The sequence below is a fragment of the Danio aesculapii genome, chromosome 7 (assembly GCF_903798145.1).
Source record: "Danio aesculapii chromosome 7, fDanAes4.1, whole genome shotgun sequence".
Classification (NCBI taxonomy): Eukaryota; Metazoa; Chordata; class Actinopteri; order Cypriniformes; family Danionidae; genus Danio; species Danio aesculapii.
The window spans coordinates 7,447,389-7,468,916 of NC_079441.1; the positions used below are offsets into that span (position 1 = coordinate 7,447,389).

Below are 21,528 nucleotides of genomic sequence, written 5' to 3' on the forward strand. Positions count from 1 at the left end.
GTGTGCACTATCCCTTCAAGAACAGATTTATGTGTGCACTATCCCTTCAAGAACAGATTTATGTGTGCACTATCCCTATAAGAACATATTTCTGGGTGTACTATCCCTCTAAGAACAGATTTATTGGTGCACTAAACCTTTAAGAACAGATTTCTGGGTGTGCTATACCTTTAAGAACAGATTTCTGGGAATGCTATCTCTTTAAGAACAGACTTCTGAGTGTACTATCCCATTAAGAGTAGATTTCTGGGTGTGCCATCCATTTAAGAACATATTTATGGTGTAGTATCCCTTTAAAATCATATTTCTGTGTTTAATACCTTTTAACGACAGATTTCTGAGCGCACTATGCATTTAAGAACAGATTTCTGGGTGAACTATTCCTTTAAGAACAGATCTATTTGTGTACTATACCTTTAAGGGCAGATTTATTGGTGCACTATCCGTTTAAGAACAGATTTCTGGGTGTACTATCCCTTTAAGAACATTTTACTGGGTGTACTCCCCCTTTAAGATAAGATTTATGTGTGTACTAACCCTTTAAGAACAGATGTCTGGGTGTGTTATGCCTTTAAAACCCATTTCTGAGTGTACTATACCTTTAAGAACAGATTTCTGAGTGCATTATTCCTTTAAGAACAGATTTCTGTGGGGGGTTAGTGCACTCATAAATCTCCTAAAAGGAAATATTTATGGGCGTACTATTGCTTTTAAAAGATGTCTGCATGTACCATCCTTGTAAAAACATATTTATGAGTGTATTATCCCTTACGCATAAGGGATTATGGGAGTACTATCTCTAAGTATAGATGTATGGGTGCACTATCCCTTTAAGTATAGATGTATGGGTGCACTATCCCTTTAAGAAAACATTTATGCATGTACTAGCCCTTTAAAAAGATTTCTTGGTGTACTATCCCTCCAAGGATATATTTATGGGTGTACGATCCCTTTAAGCACAGATTTCTAAATGTACTATACCTTTAAGAACAGATTTTTGAGTTTACTATCCCTTTAAGAACAGATCCCTTCAGGAACAGATTTCGGGTTGTACTATCCCTTTAAGAACAGATTTATGGGTGCACTATCCCTTTAAGAACAGATCCCTTCAGGAACAGATTTCCAGTTGTACTATCCCTTTAAGAACAGATTTTTGGGTACACTATCCCTTTAAGAACAGATCTCTTCAGGAATAGATTTCGGGTTGTACTATTTCTTTAAGAATAGATTTATGGGTGCACTATCCCTTTAAGAACAGATCCCTTCAGGAACAGATTTCCGGTTATACTATCTCTTTAAGAACAGATTTTTTAGTTTACCATCCCTTTAAGAACAGACAGAAGGGTGTTGTACCTTCTCTGGTTTGGTATCCCAGCACTCCAGCATCAGCGCCTGCAGACAGTGAAACTGCACCTCCTCTGGGGCTCCCAGCATGGGCCGGACTCCTTTAGAGAGTTTCTTAGCGATCTGCAGCTGGTGTTGACCCATACATGGTCTGCGGCCGGACAACAGCTCATACAGAACCATCCCATATGAGAACATATCCACCTGAAACACACCACAACCCTAATTTAAAAGCAATTTAGTGTAATGCTGATCAGGAGTCCGAGATTAGCAGATTATGTTTTTCACTTTCCTGGCTGTGAAATAATCTGATAAATGAAACAATAATTAATATCTGGTCTTGTGTTTAGATTTGCAATTCATACAACAGTAAAAAAAAAAGAAACTCGTTTTTATTTTGTAAGGTGGTTCTGGGTAACTTTACAAGAAACAACCCAGAACCACTTACTGTAACTAGTTGCTAGAACTGTAACATCCAGAACCCCTACCTCAACAACAACAACAACAAGGCAATGCACTTTGAACCTCTAAAACTACAGCAACTACCAAGAGCCACCTAACAACTTCCTAGAAACACCCTTGCAACCCATTAACTACTAAGAACTGCCCTAGCAACCACCTAGAAATGTCCAACAACTACTTAGCAATCAATGCCTACAACAACAACGTAGATACACCTAAATACATATTAGTAAACACCCAAATCACTTCAAAAATACCGAGGCGAGCAATGCCCTAGCAACCACACAGAATCCCCTAACAATCACTTAGAAGCACCCTAAAAACCACCCAAACCACCCCCACCAATCAACTACATGGCAAACCCCTATCAATCACCCAGGACCTCACAATTACCTAAAAACACTATGTTAATGTCTTAGCAACTACCCAGCACTACCCTAGAAAACACAAAGAACCATCTAGAACAGGCATGTCCAAGCTCGGTCCTGGAGGGCCGGTGTCCTGCAAAGTTTAGTTCCAACCCCAATCAGACACACCTGGGCTAGCTAATCAAGCACTTACTAGGCTTTCTAGAAACATCCGTGCAGGTGTGTTGAGGCAAGTTGGAGCTAAAATCTGCAGGACACCGGCCCTCCAGGACCGAGTTTGGACACCCCTGATCTAGAAACACCCTAGCAACTACACAAAAAATCCAGCAACTATCTAGTAATGCCCTAGAAACCACTTAAGACTCCAGAGTCATACCCTCACAAACAGTTTTAACTACCTAAAAAGCCCCAGCAACAACACAGAATCCCCTAACAACCACCTAGAAACACTAACAACCACACACAAAACACCCCCACCAAACAACTACAAGGCAAATCCCTAGCAACTACCAAGGACCACACAAATCCCTAAAAACACCATGCAAACTTTTTATCAACTACCCAGCACTACCCTAGAAAACACCTAGAACCACTCAGAAACACCCTAGCAACCACACACAAAACCCAAGACCCCTTAGTCACACCCTGGCAAACAGCTTTAACTACCTATAAATGCCCTAGCAACAATCAAGAAGCTCCTAACAACCACTTAGAAACACTATAAAAACCACACAAAACACCCCCAACCAACCAACCACATCACAAATCTACATGACTACCCAGCATTGACCTAGAAATCACACAGAAAAACCAGGAAACACCCTAACAACCACGAAAAAATCTAGCAACTACCTAGCAATGCCCTAGAAACCACACAGGACCTCACAGTCACACCCTGGCAAACAACCTTATCTACCTATAAATGCCCAAGCAACAACCTAGAATCCTTCAAAATCTACTTAGACCCCCTTAGACTACTTAGACAAAATCTACTTAGACCCCAGCAACCATCTAAACTCCCCCAGCAACCGACTACATGACAAAGCTCAAGTAACTACCACAACCACTCCAGCAAACCCCTAGCAATGCCTTAGCAACTCTATAGGACCCATAGTCACACCATGGCAAAATTAAGTGGGCAGTAGGCAGTGATGGAAAGAGCACTGAAAAATCATCCTTAAGTGTAAAAGTACCATTACTTGCCTAAACATGTAGTGCGAGTAGAGTAAAATATCTGTAGTAAATATTACTCAAAGTATGAGTTAAAAGTAGACCTTTAGAAGTACTCAAGAGTAGTGAGTCTTATGCTGTGAAAAGCTGAGGCATTTACATTTAATTTGTGGATGTTTGTAAACGTAACATTCTGTAGTGCAATTAGTTATTGCCCAGAAGGCACACAATGTCATAAGACGTTAATATTAGGTTAGATTTAGGTTGTGACATCAGGTGACCAAAATTCAATGTCTAGCTTTACTAACGTTAACGTTAATTTGATGTCAAATAACGATGTCAAATGACGTTGATATTTGGTTGATTTTAGATTGTGTTAGAAAGCAAAATCCAACCAAATTCCAACGTCGAGCCAACATCTTAAACCAACGTCATATTGACGTCAAGTACTGATTTTCATTTGTCAAGAATGGCAACCGAAATCCAACATGACATCATAGTGGTAACGTCCACACGTCAAGCTGTAACATCATCAGACATTGACATTTGGTTGATTTCAGGTTGGACGATGGACATCGACGTCGGCCTAACATGGATTCTGATGTAAACTAAATTTTCATTTCCAAACAAAATGCAACGTCCCCACGACGTTCTTCTCATCAGTGACGTGCATCTACACAGTCTCTGGGTCAGTCTCTGGGTGAAAAGATTTTAAACATCTTGGACACTTTTAATGCTTCCAGTTTGCTGCAATCATAAAATCGCCCATGTCTTGAGGTAGTTCATTATGTGGCGATTTACCTTGCGATCTACCCATCACACAATCTACCCTGCGATTTGATTGGACAGGAATCACAGGACTGATTTTTCTAATCCCCATAGACAAGAATTAAATAGTTACTTCCAACTGTCCTACGTGCACCGCAGCACTGAGCGGTGCACCCGGTGCGCAACCAGCTACAGAAGACTGCAACCTCAGGTTTAAGGCGGCACTTATAGATCCTTTTCTTAGAACACAAAATTACCCATTATGCTTTGCGTGTATGCGCAAGGAGAATGCTAAGAACTTCCGATCAGCAGCTGATGCGTATAAACAGTTACATTAGGACAGCTTTAAAACGATAGTTTTATACTATTTTATTTGCTCTCAATGTCTTTGAACTAATACTGTTGTCGATCAGCGCCACCTCCTGGACTAATCATTTAAAAAATGTGATCTAATAGGATGGAAAACAACTGCTGTTAGGCATTTTCCCCTAGTGGTCAGACGGCATCTTCTGCTGTTTAAATGAAGCCTCGTCATCGCTAAAGTCAACAGTTTCTCTTTCTTTCAAGTATATAACCTAAACAAATGTAGTTCACCATAATGTTTGACACACACACGAAGCCTACTGTAGTGTCCCACTAACACACGGATTTAATAACTGTGACAAAGTGAAAATAAAGTGACATTTTGAAATGACAGAAAAACACAAACCGTGGTAAATACAACATTAAACGAAACAAACGGCTCACGATTAGAATCAACATGCAATTCAGCCAGCAGTGTATCAGCCATGGACTTTTATTGGTCCTTTTTGTAACTTGCATGACTTGCATACCTGTTAATTTTCATAAAGTGAAGTATTGCGTGTGTGTGTGTGTGTGTGTGTGTGTGTTGGAAGAGCCGCTGAGCTAACAGCTGACAGGCCGGGGAAACACACGCACACTGTATTTCTGACGGCAGATACATGAACTAAGAGAATGTTTTTTTCTCTCACGCTTGAACCACATATGACAGATTATAACGGCTTTAACACACACCCTTCAAAGTTGTGTGTCACAAAAACACTCAGTAATCCACTATCCACTACTCAGGGATCCGCTATTGAAACCCATTTTGGGATCGCAAATTACTAGTTGTAAACACTGTAAACGGAAGTTTGAAACATTCTACCGGAAGACAGCTGGTCGCTATGGCGCCCTTCATGCAGCTGCCAAGAAAAAGGTCTATATCGCATCACAAAGAGGCAAACAAACCTGACATTTAACCTACAATCCTTGCACAACCTACAGTTTTATCTGTTCTCCATCTCTTTTGGTTGTGCCTAATTTAAACGTGAGATTCTGGAAACCGGATCTAAATTTAGCGGGAATGGTCGGGTAGAAAATTATTCTAAGCAGGCAGCAGGTGAACAAAAACTAAACGTACAGCAGGTGCGGTTGCTGCGGAATAAAATCTAGCGGGAGCCGGACTATAAAAACAGTCCCGTGCAGACCTCTACACCCAGGCCACATAGAAACACCCTAACAACCACCAAAAACACACCAGCAAATACCCAACTATACCTTAGCAACCACCCAGGACCTCATAGTCACACCCTGGCAAACAGCCTTAACTACCTAGAAAACCCTAGCAACAATTCAGAATCCCCTAGCAACCTAGAAGCACCCTAGCAACCACCCCTACCAACAAACCACATGGCAATGCTGAAGCAATGACCCAGGACCACACAACTACTTAAAAAACACTATGACAACTTCTAAGCAACTACACATGAATACCCTAACAACCACACAAAACACTCCAGCAACTACCTAACAATGCCTTGGCAACTTCCCTGAAGCCCATAGTCACACCCTGGCAAACAACCTTTACCTAGAAATGCCATACCAACAATCCAAAATCTCCTAACAACTAATGTATACACCCTAGCAACCACCTATAAACATCCACTACTTAGAAAAGCCTTAGCAACCAGCACCAAAAGTGCACCAGATTAAAAAATCCTAAAAAGAAAAGCATTTTGTCTGAGCGGTCAGACTTTACACGAGAGCAGAAGTCAAGCATGAGTGAAGAAGCATGAAGTGGAGATTTAGAGTAGAGCGCACGTCACACATTTCTGTTAAACGTCTTTTAGGTCAGCTCTATAAATGGACATGAGCGTCGACGAGAGTCACGTCAATCCTGGACTGCTGTTGTAGTGCTCGACTTGCCAACACAAAGGAAAAAAGAGATACGCTTCCACACACTTCAGTTTCAGGAGGCTGACATCACATCACAAAGCAGCCATGAGAAGAGCAGGATAAAGTTTGTAGCTGAGACACACACACACACACACGCACACACACACACACACACAAAGAAAAAAAAGACACACACACACACACAGACAGACACAAATACACAAACACACACACACACACACACACACACACACACACACACACACACACACACACACAAACAAACAAACAAACAAACAAACAAACAAACTCTTTCACAAACACACACTCTTTTACATAGACATATCCACACACACAGACTCGCATGCAAATAAACAAACAAACACACACACACTTTCACAAACACACCCACAAACACACACTCTCACAGACATACCCCCACACACACACAAACAAACACACACACACACACACAAACACACACACACACACACACACAGATCTACAGAGAGTCTTCTCTCAATATCTGCCATTAAAAGGCTGTTAGCATAATGATTGGATTAGCAGTAGCGTTAATCACTGATTCATTAGTGGGCCTCTATGGGGAGATTACAGTACAGATCAAGCTGTCCGTGCAGAACCACACACAAAATCTCCTGTTGATTTCTGTTCAAAGGAAACCTGTATGTCCTTCTGCCATGACCCACAGCGGGCTTCAAAAGACTGAGACCACTGAAAAAAGCTAATTTGCCTACTTTTTTTTACTTTAATAAGGTGCAAAGAAGAAAAAAATGAATCAAAATAATGATAAGAATACATTGCTTTCGGTCACCGCTTACATCAAATTAACAGAATATTTTACATTTGATATATATATACAAATTTATACAACAGTTCTGGCTGATTCTTGAATCTGATTGGCTGATAGCCATGCGATATTCTGCAAGAGCACTCGCCCAGCCTCTTCACCCTTCACCCTTGTGTATTACTCCACCCACATACAGCGACAAGAGGACACTCTACAGTTTGACAATTATTGCAGCTGTTGGACAACATCATGTACTGTTGAGGCTTATTTTAGTCGAGAATGTAGTTGTTTAGATTGCAACTACACAGTTAATTTATAAGGATGGTGCTTATTTTGAAATATTTATCATTTCTGAGCATCAGATTCAGGTCACCAGCCGTCATCAGCTTGTCTGAGCAGACCAAAAAAAGTGATGGTTGACGTTACGCCACAAGATGGCGACAGAGATCGCATAATACGTCCTTAGAGGACAAAAAAGATTTTTGCAGCGCAAGTTTCAAACTACAGCTGATCAAATCATTATAAGCCAAGTAAGTGACATTCTCTCTCTGATGTATGTCGCAGTGCTGCATTTATACTATAGGAACTAGTGTTTGCTTTGCTTTGGCTTTTTCAGGGTTAATTACTGTGAGAAATACTGGGAGATCTCAGTAGACTGATGGCATTTCATGCCGTTCAGCCTTATAATCTTAAAATGTGAGCAAAATCACCTGTTTTGTCATCACTTTAGACATTATGCTAGAGAATCATTCAAACACTAGCTTTAAAGTGCTGTTGGTGAATTAGCAACAGCTTCTGCTGTTCTGACGTCAGCTGCAAATGTAAATGAATGGCGGAGGAAAGTAGTTCCTCATACAAAAGAATATCTGAGACTCTCAGTTTTTGATTCTCTTTTTTATATACACGAGTATGCTGTCGAAGAACTGTTGTATAAACGCAATATCACACTCGTAGCAGTGCAATATGGCTGTATATCAGCACTGGTGAGACACTAAGGCACTCAGCCTCCTGTCTTGAGACAATGCATGCCTCCCATCAATGCTGAAATACAGCCATATCGCACTGCTACTCGTATCATATTGCTCATATATATATATATATATATAACAGAATTATTATATTACATATTGGCTTACCTAACTCAATTTATTATTTTTATTTTCAATTTACCAATTTTTAAAATATATTTTTTAAATATATATTAAAGATATTTAAATATATCAATTATTATTTATTATTAAAAAATATTTGCCTGCAATAATAATAATAATAATAATAATAATAATATAATAATAATAAAATTAAAATATAAATTATAATAACAACAACAACAACAACAACATTAATAATAATAATAATAATAATAATAATAATAATAATAATACAATTAAAATATAAATTATAATAACAACAACAACAACAACATTAATAATAATAATAATAATAATAATAATAATAATAATAATAATAATACAATTAAAATATAAATTATAATAACAATAACAACATTAATAATAATAATAATAATACAATTAAAATATAATTTATAATAACAACAACAACATTAAAAATAATATTAATAATAATAATAATAATAATAATACAATTAAAATATAAATTTTAATAACAACAACAACATTAATAATAATAATAATAATACAATTAAAATATAAATTATAATAACAACAATAATAATAATAATAATAATAATAATAATACAATTAAAATATAAATAAATAAATAAAATACATTAATTAATTGATTGATTGATTGTCCAGACTATCTCTACTCTGCTGTAGGGTAATGGTCCAGATAAACCAAACCTCATAACTCCATTGTGACGCTGCATTAAAGCAGTGGAAACATAAATCCCATTAGAAACGCAGTAACAGATCTCACTCGGCTCTGCTGGATCAGACTCTTGCAGACTCAGCAAACATGAGCTGGAGAACAAATCAGCCTCAGATCTGCCTTGAAGGAAAATCCCAGGATGTCGACGGTCAGGAGAGACATGAACAAACTAAAGAAAAGCTGTCAGAAGTGCTTTCCAAAGGGCCCGGGACACACAAGACTGAATTACACTGGACAAATTGATGAAAAGATCCACTTGGAAACAAAAGCAGCTAAAGAGGCCCTAATATGCCCCTTTTTACAAGATGTAAAAAAGGTCTCTGATGTCCCCAGAGTGTGTGTGTGAAGTATCAGCTTCAAAATATCACACAAATAATGCTTTATAACTCTCTGAACCCGACCCTTTTAGACTTTTATCCTAATTGTGCCGTTGTGGTGACTGTCACTTTAAGATCAAATGAGACTGTGCTGTATTCAAAATAGGGTGGCGTTACAAATGCCTGTGTGTCAGCATAATGGCAGATTCCAAACTCTAATGGTGGATGGCTGCTTCTCACTTAGGGATGTTTATGCTAATGAGGGAGAGATGGTCACTATTGGGCGGGGCTTTCCCCCTCTGATGACACATAGAAAGGGAAAATGTCAATCAAATGCAGTGTGATTATGAAAAATAGAATTAATAAATGTCTATGATTAGATGCTGGTTATATTCATACACTTGCCGCACAATATAAAAAGTTCTACACAAAATTATTAACGTATAAATATTTTAAAAAATATATACAGTGGGTACGGAAAGTAATCAAACCCCCTTAAATTGTTCTCTCTTTGTTATATTGCAGCCATTTGCTAAAATCATTTAATTTCATTGTTTTCTCATTAATGAACACAAAGCACCCCATATTGAGAGAAAAACACCGAATTGTGGACATTTTTGCAGATTTATTAAAAAAGAAAAACTGAAATATCACATGGTTTTAAGTATTCAGACTCCACCATTTGAGTTCTGCTGTATTTGATTATACTGATTGGACTTGATTAGGAAAGCCACAGCTCTGATTTTATAAGACCTTACAGATCACAATGCACAATGCATGCACATGAGAATCATGAGGTCAAACTGCCTGAATATGGAATCATTTTTGTGCCAATAAGAATGAACGTAACTTTATAAAACTGAACGTAACTTTCCAAGAAACGATCAAAAATATGCCACTGCAAAAGAAGAAAAACACAATGAAAACAAAAAAATGAACTCAGTCGCACGAATTTAACATGCTCTTCAAATATGCTTCATTCTTTGTTAATGATTTTCAAAGAATCGTTTTAGCGAATCATGGATTTTGAATACGTTGCCACAGTTTTCGCTTGCGCTTCGTAAATTTTCGTTTGCTATTTTGGCACAAACTTCTCGTGGGGGCGGGCTTAACAGCGATCTACACTGATTGGCTAATGAGCTTTTGATGGACAGTTGCTCTCTGACCTGGAAGCACAGACGGTGACGTCAGTGGCGCGCATATCGGAAAGTTGTTGCGGTGTGCAATACGTCGTGCTTTATATATATTCCAATTTTTCTTTGCTTTGGGAAAATGTATTATTTGGTTTTATTGATACAGACAATAGTACAGAAAAAACTTCATAAATCTTTTACTTGCTAAATATCATATCCATAAATGCAAATTCTCCAATAATAAACCGCTTTTTAAGGTATTCATAAAAGAACTGAAACAATACTTTGAAACACTTTCCGGTTCAGGAAACACTAAGGCTAGGAAAACATTATCTTGTCATGCCATATTTAAAATTCCTCTGTAAAAAGCGGTACTTGGTTTTGATTTACTTACACTCTTAATATTGTATTTTTATTTTAAGCTTTACGTTATATATATCTCTTATTCAATTTATTGTATTTTTTCCCCTTCTTTACTGTTTTATCCCCCTGGCATCTTTTATGTTCCGTATATAGTTCCTAATGTGTCATTATGCTGTAATAATGTACTGTTTAATAAAGAAAAAAAAATACGTCGTGCTTTATGTTAAGTATTAATGTTAGTATTTTACCTACGGTCGTCTCTTAGTTTCTAAAGATGACCTCCCGGGAGAGACACGGAGCGGTGCCATCATCTTCCACCTCAGCTTGTCCCTCAGGGCAGCTTGAAGTAAGTTCGTGTTGCTAAAGTAACGTTTATCAATAACAACAATAAAAGTTTTATTCATGTACAGTGTGCAACAGTTCTGGCTTTTTTTTTTAAAACACTTTTATTGTTTAAATGTTGTGTTTAGAAACGTTATACATTTTTGGTTTATTGTGTAAAAATGTTTAATGTATATCAAGAGACAGTGTATAACAGTTAGATGCTATTATAAATAGATATTGCCTAATTGCCTTCTTTTCTTTTAATGCTACTTTAATGCCTTGCTGTAGAATATAAAGACCAGTTTGATACCTGCACTACAATGACACGTCCTTACATATTATAAGTATAACTGTATAAAACAGCAATCTAACTAAAATTAAAACAATTAAACTACATGACTTAACATCAGTGCACTGCAAACTTGTGAATAACAACAATAACCCGCAAAATAACTGTTGCACACTGTACATGAATAAAACTTTTATTGATGTTATTGATAAACGTTACTTTAGCAACACGAACTTACTTCAAGCTGCCCTGAGGTACAAGCTGAGACGGAAGATGATGGCACCGCTCCGTGTCTCTCCTGGGAGGTCATCTTTAGAAACTAAGAGACGACCGTAGGTAAAATACTAACATTAATACTTAACATAAAGCACGACGTATTGCACCCCGCAACAACTTTCCGATATGCGCGCCACTGACGTCACCGTCTGTGCTTCCAGGTCAGAGAGCAACTGTCCATCAAAAGCTCATTAGCCAATCAGTGTAGATCGCTGTTAAGCCCGCCCCCACGAGAAGTTTGTGCCAAAATAGCAAACGAAAATTTACGAAGCGCAAGCGAAAACTGTGGCAACGTATTCAAAATCCATGATTCGCGAAAACGATTCTTTGAAAATCATTAACAAAGAATGAAGCATATTTGAAGAGCATGTTAAATTCGTGCGACTGAGTTCATTTTTTTGTTTTCATTGTGTTTTTCTTCTTTTGCAGTGGCATATTTTTGATCGTTTCTTGGAAAGTTACGTTCAGTTTTATAAAGTTACGTTCATTCTTATTGGCACAAAAATGATTCCATACCTGAAGAGCTCAGAGACAGAATTGTGGCAAAGCACAGATCTAGCCAAGGTTACAAAAACTATTCTGCTGCACTTAAGGTTCCTAAGAGCACAGTTGCCTCCATAATCCTTAAACGAAAGATATTTGGAATGGCCAGAACCCTTCCTAGAGCTGGCCATCCCGTCAAACTGAGCTATCAGGGAAGAATAACCCAGAATCACTGTGGCTGAGCTCCAGAGATGCAGTCGGGAGATGGGAGAAAGTTGTAGAAAGTCAGCCATCACTGCAACCCTCCACCAGTCGGGGCTTTCTGGCAGAGTGGCCTGACTGAAGCCTCTCCTTAGTGGAGTTTGCTAAAAAAAAACACCTGAAGGACTCCAAGATGCTGAGAAATAAGATTCTCTGGTCTTAATTCTAAGCCGTATGTGTGGAGAAAACCCGGCTCATTACCAGTTCAATACAGTGAAGTATGGTGGTGGCAGCATCATGCTGTGGGGCTGCTTTTCAGCTGCAGACACAGGGCGACTGGTTGCAATTGAGGGAAAGATGAATGCCGCCGAGTACAGGGATATCCTGGACGAAAACCTTCTCCAGAGTGCTCAGGACCTCAGAATGGGCCAAAGGTTTATCTTCCAAAAAAACAATGACCCTAAGCACACAGCTAAAATAATGAAGGAGTGGCTTCACAACAACTCTGTGACTGTTCTTGAATGGCCCAGCCAAAGCCCTGACTTAAACCCAATTGAGCATCTCTGGAGATACCTGAAATGGCTGTCCATCAACGTTTACCATCCAACCTGACAGAATTGGAGAAAATATGCAAGGAGAAATGGCAGTGGATCCCCAAATCCAGGTGTGAAAAAGTTGTTGCATCTTTTCCAAAAATACTCACGACTGTATTAGATCAAGAGGAGGCTTCTACTAAATACTGAGCAAAGAGTATGAATACTTAGGACCATGTGATATTTCATATTGATATTTTAGCAAATGGCTGCAATATAGCAAAGAGTGAAAAATGTATGGGTGTCTGAATACTTTCCATACCCACTGTTTATAATTTAAGAAACAAATCCAGTTAGTTCCAGAAAATGTTTGCTGTTAAAAATGTTTTATATATATATATATATATATATATATATATATATATATATATATATATATATATATATATATATATATATATATACACACACACACACACACACACAATTTAAGTCAGAATTATTAGCCCCCCTTTGAATTTTTGAAACATTAAAGTGAAAGTGTCTGGTACATACGGAGAGAAAAAGAGTGTGTTGTACCTTCTCATCATAGACAATGCCGGGTCGGATCTCTGGAGCCTGGTACCCTGGCGTGCCCTCGACCCCCAGCGCACCCTCATGAAAGGACTGGCGTGAGATTCCGTAGTCAGACAGTTTGATGTTGACGGAGTCCTGCAGGTCCAGAGACCACACCAGGATGTTGTCGGACTTCAGGTCACAGAAAATGATGTTCTTGCGGTGCAGATACGCCAGGCCTGTTGCGATCTGATACGCCACTTTAAAGGTGAGCATGTGGCCCAGCGGCACAAACTGAGAACCTGACACACACACACACAATCAATGAGGACAGACGTTAATAGATTTGCACATCATCAGTTTCCTTATTTTAAAGGGCACCTATGATTCAAAATCAACTTTTGGATGCTGTTTAAACAGAACTGTGTGTAGGAATATTGTAATAAACCAGTTATTATGAATGAGTTATTAAAACTATTATGTTTAGAAATGTGCTAAAATCTCTCCGTTAAACAGAAATTAGGGAAAAAATAAACAGGGGCTAATAATTCAGGGGGGCTAATAATTCTATATATATATATATCCCACGTGTGTATCTGCTTCACCTTTGGCTCTCTCCTCCAGTACAGTGTTGAGGCTGCCCAGCGGTGCCAGCTGCAGGGCGAAGCAGAGCGGGTGGATGCTGATGCCCACCAGAGCCACAATGCAGGGGTGCTGCAGAGAGTGGAGCATGCTGGACTCCTGACGAAACTCCGAGAAGCTCCTGGAGGCGTCCATGGACTGCAGATGCTTGATCATGGTGTCTGCGGAGGGACAGGAAGAGACGCTTTCAGAACGTAATATAGAGTAATGACCAGAGCTGCACTATATACATCATTTCATCATCGATATCTCAATGTGCAAACCTCACTGTAATGCGGTGTCCCACACAAGTCCTTCATGTTGTCCCAACACAAATAGATTAAGTCAGCTTGTTTTTACAAACTTAAGTGGATTGAACAATCATTCATTCATTCATTTTCCTTTGGCTTAGTCCCTTATTTATCAGGGGTCGCCACAGCAGAATGAACCGTCAACTATTCCAGCATACGTTTTACACAGCAAATGCCATTCCAGCCCCAACCCGGTAATGGAAAACACCCAATACACTCTCACATTCACACAAATACACTACGGCCAATTTAGATCATCCAATTCACCTATACCGCATGTCTTTGGACTGTGGGGGAAACTGGAGCACCCGGAGGAAACCCACGCCAACACGAGTGGAACATGCAAACTCCACACAGAAATGCCAACTGACCTAGCTGGGACTCGAACCAGCGATTTTCTTGCTGTGAGGCGACAGTACTAACCACTGAGCCACTGACCATAACAGAATGAAATATTAACTAATAAGCATATATATTCTCAGCTCTGCTGTATTTCTAAAAGCAGGCCAAAGGTTATTTTCTGCTAGATTGACAGTCGTGTCGTACTGTGAGGTTAAAGGGGTAGCAGGTCCAGGATCAGGTTTTTACACAACACTCGCTGACCTTCCTCATTAAGAGCTGTAATAAAAGTCAAATCCAGCCTGAGAGCTCAAAGAGGAAACGCATAACTGTTCCCTGACCTGAATCTGATTTACAGCGCAGTGCTTTTACTGGCTCTGCTTACTCACATGTGCTTAAACTGAGCTGATCTGAGGTCAGTAAACTCTTAATGAGCTTCTCTCCTGCTGCGACACACTTCACCGCAAAACACTTGCTTTACAAACACAATGTTAGCTTAAAATAATAACACACACCAGCACACTGAAAGAGCTTCTGGATGGTGACTTCGACCTATAGGATGCAAAATTAATATATTTAAAAATTTAATAATTCATTTTCTTCCTCTTTTATTTAAAAAAACAGCATAAAAATATCAAAATATAATCATAATTTATCCCCTCGAGGGGTCTCGGGACAATGAAGAGGGGGTGGGGGGTGGTTGGGGGTTCGCTTGGTGATTACCAAAAATCTATTTATTTTTATTAAACCATAAAATTTAGCATATTTTATCCATAACCTACTGAAGAGAAAAAATAGTCGTTTATAGTTACTATATACCAGGGGTGTCCAAACTCGGTCCTGGAGGGTGGGTGTCCAGCATATTTTAGCTCCAACTTGCCTCAACACACCTGCAAGGATGTTTCTAGAAAACCTAGTAAGTGCTTGATCAGCTCGCCCAGGTGTGTCTGATTGGGGCTGGAGCTAATCTTTGCAGGACACCGACCCTCCAGGACCGAGTTTGGACACCCCTGCTATACACTATATAGTTACTACACTCTCAGAAATAAAGGTAATCTGTCACTGGGGTGGTACCTTTTCAAAAAGGTACAAATTTGTACCTAACAGGTCCATATTAAAACCTCAAGGGTACATATTAGTGCCTAAACATTTTAAGAGGAACACTTTTGTAATTTTTAGGCACTAATGGCCCGTTTCCACTGAGTGGTATGGTACGGTTCGGTTTGGTTTAGTACGCTTTTATGGCCGTTTCCACTGTCAAAAAGCGTACCGAACCGTACCGTACCACTTTTTCGGCACCCTTTCGAAAGGGTACCAAACACGAGAAAGGGTACCAAAAGGCGGAGCCACACGCGCAGCTGAACGCTATTGGTTTACAGAGATACGTCATTCGCTTACGCAACAAGCCAGAATGAAAACAAAAAACCCGCCATGTTTGAAAAACACAGCGAGAGATTTTAGCGGAATTATAAATACATATAATAACGAGTCATGGTCGATCTGGGCTCAAACAAACCTTGTCGTCATCTTGATGAACAGCCACAAAGCCAAGAAGAAGAGCAGATTTACCCTGTGCCCCGTAGTTTTTTACGAGCCAGTCTGAGGCGCGAGCGGTTTCGCTTTCTTGCTAGCGTTCGCGCGCGTCTAACATTATATCTGAAATAACAAACTTCTTGAGCTGATGATAATAACCTGCACTTGATTATTGACGTGCTTTTGAAACCCGATCCTGTCAGACACTGTTTCTTCACGCTTCACTCTCGCGTTTGTCAAAGGAGAAGCCGGGAAAAAAGGAGCACATTAAATACGGGCGAAATGTCTACTTTATGTAGTTCTTCTGTAGTTGGGAACATATCAGAGACTGTAAGGGGCTGTATGTGTTTATATATGTTCATTTATTTAGTTATTTAATATAATTACAAACGTTACAGTAGGCTGTTTCGCACTGTCATTGATCTGCAGTTATAATCAACTCATGTTCATTGAAAAGTTAGTAATAAACATTTCTACACAAGTATTTATGTTTATGAAGCATCTGTTTTGTGAGAAGTGCTTCTCGTATGATATGTGAACGACCCGTACAGCTTTATTGTAGACATTTCCTCCAGCGAGAATGACGTCGACTGAAACTTTCTGTCATACACCACGCCCACCAAAAGGGTACCCTTGTTAGTGGAAACGCAAGCCTGATAAAGGTGACCCGTACCAAACCGAACCGTACCGTACCGTACCAGTCAGTGGAAACGAGCCATAATATGTACCCTTGAGGTATTAATATGGACCTTTTAGGTACATATTTGTATCTTTCGAAAAGGTACCACCCCAGTGACAGATCACGTACCTTTATTTCTGAGAGTGTATAGTAGCTTATAGTTACTAGTTCTATTGGATTGCAACCCCTGGGGTTATTACATTATATTAACCTCCTAAGGCTTGAGTGTGCACATACGTGAACAGCACATTTTAGCTCTTAAGTGGCTATTTAAAATACTTTGAATGTTTTATATTTTGTTACAGACATAGTGTCATCCTGCAACTGTTTTGCAGCATATGAAATGTCCCAAACATTTTGCTAGACGTGCAGCTGAACGGTATTGGTTTACAGAGATACATCACTTGCAGAAGCAGGAGAATGAAAAGGAAAGCGCCATTTTTAAAAACACAGCCAAGATATTACACCATAATAATATGAACATAAAACAACAAGCCATGGTCGACTCGAGCTTAATCAAACCTTGTGGTCGTCTTGATGAACAGCTACAAAGTCAAGAAGAACAAAATCTGCCGTGTCCTGTTGTTGTTTTGCGAGCTCGTCTAAAAGTGCGAGTGGTTTCTCTTTCTCTAGAGAGCTCGCTGCACGTCTATATTTTAAATAACAAACTTCTTGAGCGCATATTAACAACGAGCTCATGATCATTGAAGCGTTCCGATATTCGATCCTTTCCGTAACAGACAAACGCGAGTGTGATGCACGAAAAAAACAAAGGAGAAGCCGGAAAAAAACAGAAGCAAATGATACTTTCTGTGACCTAAAAGATGAACACACTGCCATGTTTAACTATTATCATCTCCTTCAGGACTATTATGAACTCTGAATGACGGAATGACTTTCTAACAGAGGTTACATGTGCTGCTGAAGAGTAAAGACACAGATGAGAGGTTTACACTGACTGTGGGCTAGATTTCATGTTGTTTTTGAAGCCAAATAAGGACTAAATGCTGTGTGCAGTTTTTCTGTAGTTGGTAACATATCTGAGACTGTAATGGTCTGTATGTGTTCATATAGGCTGCATCTATTTATTAATTTGATATAATTGCAGACGTTAGAGCAGGCTATTTCATTGATCTGCAGTTATAATGAAATCATGTTCATAGAAAGGTTAGTCATGAACATTTATACACAAGTGAATGACCCGTACGGCGTTACTGTGACATTTCCTCGAGTAAAAATGACGTCGACTGAAACTTTGTCGTAAACCTCGCCCACCAAAAAGGGTACCCTTTTGGCAGTGGAAACGCAAGCTTGATAAAGGTGACCTGTACCGTACCAAGAAAGCATTAAAAAAGCCTGCGTCTCACCGTGCGAGTTATCATCATCTCATTGGGTATTCACCTGCTTTCTTTTGTTCATGCTAATTGTTATTTTGTCAGTTGTGCTGCTTCTCGATGAACTACCATTTTAAAATTATTTCCAACCAGCCAATGTAGCTAGTGGGAGCAGCTCTCTTACCCGCCACAGCTGAAATCTACCCGCATCTGGCAGGAGTTGATGTCAAGCCCTGATTAATTTATTATTAATTTATTATTTGAAGAAATTAGTTATTTAAAATTAGCGTGCCGACATATGGTGCAGTAGCACATTAGGGTGTCCCGAGTTCGAATCCCGGCTCGAGGACATTTCCCAACCCTACCCCCCTCTCTCTCTCTCTCTCTCTCTCTCTCCAACTTCGCTTCCTGTCTCATTACTATCCTGTCTAATAAAGCCAAAAACGCCAAAAATAAATATTTAAAAAATAAATAAATAAAAATAAATAAATAAATAAAATATTTATTTTATTTATATATTTTTTATTATATATTGAAACTATTATGTTTACAAATGTGTTAAAAAAGCTTCTCCCCCTTTTTTTTATAACTGAAAATTATTGTATTATTTAAAGGTCTAACAATAATTTTTTATTTAAAGTGCTATTAAATTTGCCTTCAACTCCATATATGTCATAAAATGTTATATTTCATACAACCGCTGCAGTTTCTCTCCACACTTTACCACCAAACATTGACTTTACGTTGTAACGGTAGCTTGAAATCACACACAGCAGACTAAAAGATCTGACGGTGCAAAAACACTCAAACATGAAGCTAGTTTGCAGCGTTCAGACATGATTTATGATCTTCTGGCTGACGGACCGCCAGTCTTTGCTTATTTCCACTCACATTTGATGCCTGACGTCTGCTAGTTCACTAACAGCGCTTCCTCACACATAAATCACACACACACACACACACACACACACACACACACACACACACACACACACATACACACATACACACACACACACGCACACACACACTTACTGTGTTTGATTCAAAGCAGACCCACTGAGTCTTCTGAACATTTCACTTCCGTTTCTAAACAAGCTGAAAAAAGTGAACTGAAATCAGATCTGCTGTCCGGCTTCCAGATGGGACTTCCTCTAGATGTGTAATGATTCTTCAATTCAATTCAGTTCAAATCAATTCAGTTCAATTCAATTCAATTCAACCCAATGCAATTCAATTAATCTCAAGTTCATTTGTATAGCACTTTTTCACAATAATTAATGTTCCTAATGATTATTAAATCAAAGAATAGCGTGTTTTGTGCTGGTTTAAGTTGTGAATAAATACTGTGAATGACAAATCATTCATTCAAGAGATTGAATCAAAATTGCTGTTTCACTAGCAGTGAATCAAGTGACTCTTTATGAACAGATCCCTGAATCACTGACTCAGATGGCTTATTCAAACATCACAAGAAGGTGACAGCAAGTGCCTGTGTTAATGAGCAAGTCATTGATTAATTTGTTCAAATGATTCAATTAGAATGGTTGATTCATTCGAAACAAACCAAGTGATTCTCTTGGATTACAGAATCATTGACTTGATTCATTATAAAAACAGTGGAAGGTAGCAGAAGTGCCTGTGTTAAAAGAATTCACGGAATAATTAATTCAAATGATTTGATCAGAATGGCTGATTCATTAGAATCAAAGCAAGTGATTCTCTTTATGAATAGATTATTGAATCACTGACTCAGATGATTTGTTCAAAAAAAAAAAAACACACACAGAAAGGTGGCAGAAGCGCTTGTGTTAATGAGTGATTCATTTGATCATTCATTCAAATTATTCATTCAGAATGGCTGATTCATTAGGAACTATGCAAGTAACTCTCATTATGAACAGATCATTAGTTAAAAACACAGGAAAGTGGCAGCAAGTGCCTGTGTTAATAAGCGATTCATTGAATCATTCATTCAAATTGAATTGATCTGAATGGCTGATTCATTAGAAGCAAAGAAAGTGAATTTCTTTATGAAAAGATCATTGAATCATTTACCCAAATTATTCGTTAAAAAACAAAGAAATGTGGCAGCAAATGCTTGCGTTGATGAGTGATTCATTAAATCATTCAATCAAATGATCAGATTAGAATGGCTGACTTACTAGAATTGAAGAAAGTAATTCTCTTTATGAATCGATCACTGAATCATTGACACAGATGATTTGTTCACAAATCACGGGTGGGTGGCAACATTGCCTGTGTTAATGAGTATTCATTGAATCATTCATTCAAATGATTCGATCAGAGTGGCTGATTCATTCAGATTGAAGCAAAAGCAAGTTATTCCTTAGATTATTGAATCACTGACTGAGAAATTATTTGATCAGAATGGCTGATTCATCAGAAGCGAAGCAAGGGAATCTCATTATGAAGAGATAATTGATTAAGATAATTAGTAAAAGAATCAGAAAGGTGGCAGCAAGTGCCTGTGTTAATGAGTAATTCATTGAATCATACATTGAGATGATTTGATCAGCATGGCTGCTGATTCATTAGAAGTGAAGCAAGTGATTATCTTTATGAATAGATCATTGAATTATTGGCTCAGACGATTGAATAAATAAAACACAGGAAGGTAGTAGCAAGTGCTTGTGTTAATGAGTCATTCATTGAATCATTCATTCAAATAATTTGTACAAAATGACTGATTCATTAAAAGCTAAGCAAGTGATTCTCTTAGATGATTGAATCATTGACTCAGATTATTCATTAAAAAAAACAGAGAAAGGTGGCAGCAAGTGGCAGCAAGGGTGGGTGATTCATTGAATCATTCAATCAAATGATTTGATCTAAATGGCCGATTCATTAGACAAGAAGCAAGTGACTCTCTTTATGAACAGGTCATTGAATCATTGAATCAGATGATTTGTTCAAAAACCCCAGAAAAATGGCAGCAAGTGCCTGTGTTAATTAGTGATTCATTAAATAATGCGTTCAGATGATTTGATCAAAATGACTGATTCATTAGACGAGAAGCATGTGATTCTCTTTATGAACAGGTCATTGAATCATTGACTCAGATTATTTGTTCAAAAACCACAGAAATATGGCAGCAAGTGCCTGTGTTAATTAGTGATTCATTAAATAATACGTTCAGATGATTTGATCAAAATGACTGATTCATTAGAAGTGAAGCAAGTGATTCACTTTATAGATTGAATCATTGAATCAGAAGATTCATTCAAAAACAGAAACGTGGAAGCAAGTGCCTGTGCTAATAGGTGC

At 38.4% G+C, this 21,528-nt stretch overlaps 1 protein-coding gene across 1 annotated transcript in view; it reads right to left on the reverse strand.

Moving 5' to 3' along the window:
* Positions 1 to 21,528, reverse strand: part of lrrk1 (leucine-rich repeat kinase 1) — a 172,664-nt gene that overhangs the window by 24,187 nt on the left and 126,949 nt on the right. Inside the window, exons 23-25 of the mRNA XM_056462599.1 lie at positions 14,029 to 14,226; positions 13,448 to 13,725; positions 1,354 to 1,548 (exon numbers count right to left, since the gene is read on the reverse strand). Coding sequence (XP_056318574.1) covers positions 1,354 to 1,548; positions 13,448 to 13,725; positions 14,029 to 14,226 — 671 coding nt within the window. The remainder of the gene's footprint in view (positions 1 to 1,353; positions 1,549 to 13,447; positions 13,726 to 14,028; positions 14,227 to 21,528) is intronic.